Below are 7,358 nucleotides of genomic sequence, written 5' to 3' on the forward strand. Positions count from 1 at the left end.
GGACTCCTAAAATGATTATGTATATAGCCCACGAAAATATCCTACGTAGTCATTTAAAGATGCTTTCTCCTACATCTTCCATGTCAATACTCCAACTGTTCTAAAGATTATTGTAGAAAATCAACAAGAACAAGTTGGTACATGAGAAAACAGTGACTCATAGCCGACTTTATCTGTCTTCTCTCTGTGAGCCACAAGCAGTTGGAGAAAGGCAACAAACACCTGTCAGTGGATCCTGGCTGGGCACCAGGCACTGTGCTGGACACATCTGATAGCACAGGGAAGGCCACCTAGGCCCAGAGAAGTCAAGCTGTTTGCCTCGAGCCACACGGGAGAGCCAGCACGGAGCCCTGCCTGCTCCTGCGTGCTGCATAGTAGATCTTGACCAGGAATAATTCAAGGCTTAGAATAACAAAAAATCTCTAAGGTGTGACTGTTTCTAACTTTAAATGCCTCATTTAGATTAGTATTCTGTATGTTAATTTGACCTTCAACGTTTTTTTTTTTAAGGTGTTGTGCAATGGACCCGGAACATGTGTCCCTATCTGCATCTCTGCCCTTCTCCTTGGGATACTAGGAATAAAGAAAGTGATCATTGTCTATGTTGAAAGCATCTGCCGAGTAGAACATTTATCCCTATCCGGAAAAATTCTGTTTCACCTCTCCGATTACTTCATTGTTCAGTGGCCGGCTCTTAAGGAGAAGTATCCCAAGTCTGTGTACCTCGGGCGAATTGTCTGATGAATGACAACTTTCTTCTTTAGAATTCTGCAGTCAACCATATTTATTATATTGGGGAGAAAAAAACTACATGTTTATTGTAAAGGCTTCTGAAGGTCCTGAGAATTCTTGGGGTGAAGAGTAAAAGATGTGTAACTAACTCAGTAAAGAAACTGAGGGTGCTCTTGTAAAACAGATGTTAATAAATCATTAAGTATTTATGCCTCTGCGCACCAAATTTATTTTCTTTTCTGTCACTACCTGCAAGTTATCTGCTGACTTGATTTAGTAATATTTTCCCTGCAACTAAATATAGAATTAGTATGATTAGTAACATTTCCTGTTGTGCAGCTCTTTTGTTTTGTTTACAGTATTCTGCATTGTAGCAGAGTAAGATATTTCTTAGTTTTTGTTCAGATACAACAGGCCATATTTCCTGTATGGAAGCAGTAAAGTCCCTAGTGAATCCTTTCATTATAAAGGAACCAGTTATATTAAATGGGCTTCATGACAATTTGCATTCCACAGGCTTCCAGAATCGTGAACATAAACCGGCATCTTATTTTGTTCTTTGATTTTGCTTTGTGAGTACTTGCCCTCAATCCAGAATATCTTTTGAAATCTCTTGTGTTATTGTTAAAATACATTAAAAGGTGGCGACTGTCATACATGATTCTGTTTTTCAGGAATCCAAACTCAAAACATTTTTTTCCTTTTTATTTTTTATTTATTTGTTTAAGTTTATTTAGAGAGAGTGTGTGTGCAAGCGCATGAGTGGGGAAGGAGGGGGGTTAGGGAGGGAGGGAGGGAGAGAGAGAGAGAGAGAATATCCCAAGGAGGCTCTACACTGTCATTGCAGAGCCCATCAGGAGTTTTGAACTCACCAACTGTGAGATCATGACTGGAGCCAAAATCAAGAGTCAGACACTTAACCAAATGAACCACCCAACTCCTGAAACTCAAAACATTTTTTAAGATGTTCAGGTGTGGCACCTGGGTGGCTCACTAGGTTAAGTGTGTGGCTCTTGATCTCAGCTCAGGTCTTGATCTCAAGGTTGTGAGTTCAAGCCTTGTGCTGGGCTACATGCTGGGCATAGAGCCTACTTTAAAAAAAATGCTTTAGTAAACTCACATTGTCATGGCTGTAACTGCCCCTGGCATTTTGAGATGTTTGGGCTTGCAGAATGTATTTTTACTAAGCATTTATGTACGTGCTTGCTGTAGGCCAGGTATTCTTCTAAGCACTTTTCAAATGTTAACTCATTTAATCCTAACAACAACTCAGTGACGTAGGGACTATTACTCTGCCCCTTTTACAGATGACTTGTCTAAAATCACATGACCAGATTCAAGCCTAGCAGCCTAGCTTGAGAGCAAAGCTAGTTTCATGGGCATGTGGCCTGTGCAGCCACATAGGGAGGGACGCACAGTCAGGAGGGCCCTGCACTTGGGTTAATACTCTGTTGTCACTCTCAAATTTATTAATATGTATGGAACAAAGGACTCACATTTTATCTTGCACTGGACTCCACCGATTATTTAGTTAGTCCTGCTTGAGAATCTGTTACAACACATAACGAGGGACCTGGCCTGTTAGCTCCTCCAGTGGCAGGCATTCCATCCCCCGTTCTCCGAGCTCTCTCCTTTAACAAGGCACCAGACAGTGAGAAGAGCTCTTGTAGTGTTTGAAGGGTTTTTTTTCTTCTTAAATCTTAATAAGGATGATATAAATCAAATAAAGAAATAGTAAATTAATGAAGAGATCAACTGTCAGTGAAAATAGGCATGAGTACCTGAGATACTGTAAAATTAAAGTACTGAGTCTGGTCCAGCCTTGCTTGTTCTCTGGGAAAAATCTTCTCTGGATAAAGCAGGTACATCTGTCATCAAGACATTTTCCTAGGTGTTTGGCTGAGAAAACTCTCAGAATAGAGATGGTATTTTGCTGTCTGGTTCAGTGACCACGGGGCGGCCAAGCGGTAGTTCATTGTGGCTTTGACTTTATCATCAAATCTCAGGTACTGTCTTTGCTTCCATTGATGGAAAGGCCTAGAATGTCAGATGAAATAAGCCTCTACTTTGCTATAGAGAAAGTGATCTTTTTAGGGATAACAGCATGCACATTTTTTCACCATTGAATTCTGCTCTGCACTTTAAGTGGCACTACGTAGCTAGTTGATTAGTGAAATTGGACCATGTTCAGGTCAGTCCATGCCTGTCCGTGTGCCAGGGCAGCTTCCCGGGGCCCCCACATGTGATCCTGCCGCAGAGGCTCCTGTCAGGCCAGAGCGCACAATGCTTAGACCGTGGAGAGTTGTAGAAAAAATGCCATAATTTTTTCCAGCAATGTATGTTCCAGATGTTTTGCAGAGCCATAACTTAGCGGTTAGCTGGAATGTCAAAGAATCTTGTGTGGGTGTTATCACTAAAGATTTAGGAAAATCTTCCTGGATTCTGACTACTGTGCACACAGTAGGTTGGCTCGGCTCCAGATTATTTGGTAAACAAGTGCATGGTCTGCTGTGTGTTGTGTTGGTGTTATGGCTAACTCAGGTCCTGAAGGTCACATTAGCAAAGGGGGCTGGTTTGAGCCGATGGTGGGGACACAGTTTCCTTGGTGTGTCTGTCTGTGGCACTGAAAAACATAGTGCTGTAGTCTCAACTCAAGCTGAAGATCAGGAACTGGCTTGTCCTCTCTCATTTCTCTGGAAACACTCTGGAATGTACCACTTACTGGAAGAGACTGTTCATGAAAAGTTAATTGCATCAGTCTTTAAATGAGAGACAAGGAAACCACACTTCCTGCCCACACCTACTTCCCCGGAAGATTTTTATCTGCAGTTCAGTTGTCCTGGGGGGGTCTCAGCAGCTTGCCAGGGCAGAGAGTCTGACTGTTGCAAATAGGACATCCAGAAGCCATCACGGGAAGCTGTGGCCAGGAATTTAGAGTGCTGTGAAACTGTGTCAACATGAGGAACGCTGTACCATTTTAGGCTGAAGAGCGAGACTGCTAGGAAGGTGACCCTCACTTTCTCTTAGAAAAGCAACTTAAAACATGGTGTTTATTTGGCCTTCCAAAGATAGATTCAAACTGAGAAATGTACTCCCCCCGTGCTGTGCAGTTCCTTAGGTTGAATCAGCGCTTTATTTCTTCTGAAAAGCCCCATCTCACCAAAGGGAGTTTGAAGGCCATGTATTAAGCCTCTTTTATCCACAAGAAGCATCTGTGTGAGTGTTAAAGAAAATCGTCCTCCACACAGTTCAGCATTTGGGGCCACATGCAGTTTCTTCCCCATGATTTTCAGCTCTGACCAGCAGTGAGCAGACACCCGGATTTTCTTGTCTGCCCTGAACTTTCTTCTGCTCAGCCCGTCACTCTAGCATGCTAAAGACAAATTATCTACACTTATTTTCTTGCTGCCAACTCACTTTAATTTTGTTTCAGTGTTTATGTATTTTGTGAGAGAGTGTGCGTGTGCATGTGTGTGGGGGAGTGCAGGCGAGGGAAGGGCAGAGAGAGGGAGAGAGAATCCCGAGCAGGGTCCTCACTGTCAGCTCAGAGCCTGACGTGGGGCTCAATCTCATGAGAGAACCTGAGCCAAAACCAGCTGAGCCACCCAGTGCCCCTTGCTGCCAACTCACTTTCAACACAGATTTGATATAGCTCTCCCTTTTCCCTCCAGAGAAGTTGATTGATGCTAGCCTCTGCCCTATCTCTCAAGCAACAATCTTTGGAATTGTTTTTGTTTTTTACTCTCTTCCCTTAATCCATATGTAGCTGGTTGCCCCCACCCTTTCCTTTACTATCCCCAGAATTTTCCCTTGTCTTTCCTTCCTCTTCGCTCTTTGTCATCCAAATCCACCTATTGAATCTGCCTTTGAACTAGTTCACATCCACCCTTTCCTCTTCAGTCCCATGGTCACAACCTAAGCTAATTCTTCAACATAAATTCCTCATTTTATTAGCACATTTGTTGAGGAACAGAAGCATAGAGAGATTAAGTATCTTATCCAAGATTTTAAAACTAGAAAGTGGCAAAGCTGGGATCTGAACCCAGGCACTCTAGCTCCAACCAGACTTACCTTAAGAGCTAGGTTAGGTTTAAAAAAAATTGCTAGGGGTGCCTGGGTGGCTCAGTCGGTTAAGCCATCCAACTCATCCAGCTCAGGTCACGACCTCACAGAAGGTTTGTGAGTTTGAGCCCCGTGTTAGGCTCCACACACTGAGAGTGTGGAGCCTGCCTGGGATTCTCTGTCTCTATCTCTCTCTCTGCCCCTTCCCCGCTTATACTCACATGCTCTCTCTCAAATAAATAAACTTTAAAAAATAATAAAAATGCTAAAAAGGAAATGGACAGTGTGCTGTGATGGAGAAGAAGATATTGGGTTCTCTAGAGAGGGATATCAGGAAAGGCCTCTCTAAGAACCATGTCTTAGCTGAGATCTGAAGGATAAGCCTTCAATACTTGCCCTCCTCCTTCCACATCCCCTCCCAACTTACGCCCCACAAACTCTTCCCCGTCTCCCCACCCTTCTTTTAGCAACTTCTTCTCTAAACACTTCTGTAACGCAGCCGCCCATACCTACGATTAGCTCCGACCTACGTACAATCATACTGCAATGCCTTGTGCTTAGAAACACCAGTGGAAGGAAGAAATGAATGGCTCTGATAATTAATGCTTTACATTCACCGTATGTCAAGGACTATACCTCATACTCCTTTCGTGTCAGCGCTCTACTCTTGGTCACACCTGACACAGTTCCAGACAAAATGTAGGCACTGACTAAAACTTAAGTTCTCATACCTTAAGACTCTCTAGACCTATGTAGTTACAGCTCATCTGGACCAACTTTCTTGAACTTTTTTGTCTCAGGACATCATTACAGTCTTGAAAATTATCAAAGACCCCAACAAACTTTTGTTTATGGGACATATATTTATCATTATCACATTTGAAATTAAGACAGGGAAACTTTTTAAACACAAGAGCACATTCCATTAGCCATCAGAGCAATGATATCCTCACACAGCATGTAGCATCTAAAAAACTGTAAAATCAGGAGAGAATGAGTAGGATAAAGGAAAATGACATCTTTGTATTATGAAAACAGTTTTGACCTCATGAGCCCCTGAAAAGGTCTTAAAGACCCCGTAGGGGTCTCTGGGCTACATTTTAAGAACAGTCTCTCTACATAATGGCACATCAAGAACTTCATCTCCTCTGCCAGCCTTTAGTCAGTCAATGATCCATCTATGTACTAGGGGTTTTTTAAACTATTTTTAAAATGTTTATTATTTGAAAAGAATGAAAGGGTGCAAGTGGGGGAGGAGCAGAGAGAGAGGAAGACACAGAATCCGAAGCAGGCTCCAGGTCTGAGTTGTCAGCACCGAGCCTGATGAGGGGCTCGAACCCATGATCCCGGAGATCATGACCTGAGCTGAAGTTGGATGTTTAACTGACTGAACCACCCAGGCGCCCCAATGTACTAGTTTTCTATTGCCATGTAACAAATTGCCACAAATTTGGTGGCCTAAAGCTACACCTATTATCCCACTTTCTGTAGGTTAGAAATCCAGGCAGGGCATAACTGCTTCTCTACTCAGGGTCTCACAAGGCTTTAGTCAAGGAGACAGCCAGGGCTGGGTTCTGATCTGGAGCTCTGGACCTTCCTCCAAGCCCGTTCAGGCTGCTGCTGGCAGAATTCAGTTCCTAGCTCTTGTAGGACTCATGGTGACCTGTTCTATAAAGACCAAAGGGAGAGTCTCTACTCCTGGTCTTTTTTAATGTTTTTGTTTTTGTTTTTGTTTTCTGAGAGAGAGAGAGAGACAGCAAGCAGGGGAGAGTCAGAGAGAGGGAGACACAGAATCTGAAGCAGACTCCAGGCTCTGAGCTAGGTGTCAGCACAGAGCCCGACGCAGGGCTCGAACCCACGAACCATGAAATCATGACCTGAGCCGAAGTCAGATGCTCAACCAACTGAGCCACCCAGGGGCCCCTCCTGGTCACTTTTAAGGACTAAGATGACTGGGTCAGGCACATGTAGAATAATCTCCCTTCTAATTAACTCCAAATCAAGTGATGAGGGACCATAATTACATCTGTGGAGTCCCTTTTGCCATGTTAATGAAACACAATCAGGGGAGTGATATCTCATTATAGTAATAGACCCCACCCATACCTGGGGTCTATAAGTGTGTAGGTGGCATGGTGTAGAATATTGGTGGCCATCTGAAAATTCTGCCAACCACGATCTGCCAGAGGTTTTTTTGTTTTGATTTGGTTTTTTTGCCNATGTTTTTCAAACCTGTCACTTAGACTACCAAACTCCTACCTTAGTATCCATGTTTTCTAATTTTTTTTTTAATACAGGAAATGCATGTCTTCCAAACTGCATTGCTTTTCTAGGAAGTTATTCTGTGCCTTGGTTTGTTTTGCTATCAAATAGGCATAATGATGGTCCCTACTTATAGACTTGTGTGCACCAAACTAAGATGGTACACACACAACCTCTGCCACTGAGCCTGGCACAGAATAAGCCCTCAATAACTCTATGTCTCCAAGTAACTAAGGTGACTTCTGTGTATATAAGTGGCCTAAGGAAGCATGTCCATAAGCAAAGCGCAACCACCATTCCTC

The 7,358-nt window shown here is 43.2% G+C and overlaps 1 protein-coding gene across 1 annotated transcript in view; it reads left to right on the forward strand.

The window, feature by feature from the left end:
- ALG14 (ALG14 UDP-N-acetylglucosaminyltransferase subunit) overlaps positions 1–941 on the forward strand; it is a 97,260-nt gene extending 96,319 nt beyond the window's left edge. The window contains exon 4 of the mRNA XM_077746107.1: positions 511–941. Within this exon, the coding sequence (XP_077602233.1) occupies positions 511–741 (231 nt within the window). The 3' untranslated portion in view covers positions 742–941. The remainder of the gene's footprint in view (positions 1–510) is intronic.
- The last annotated feature ends 6,417 nt before the right edge of the window (positions 942–7,358 follow it).

Source organism: Crocuta crocuta, unplaced genomic scaffold, assembly GCF_008692635.1.
Source record: "Crocuta crocuta isolate KB4526 unplaced genomic scaffold, BGI_CrCroc_1.0 scaffold48, whole genome shotgun sequence".
Classification (NCBI taxonomy): domain Eukaryota; kingdom Metazoa; phylum Chordata; class Mammalia; order Carnivora; family Hyaenidae; genus Crocuta; species Crocuta crocuta.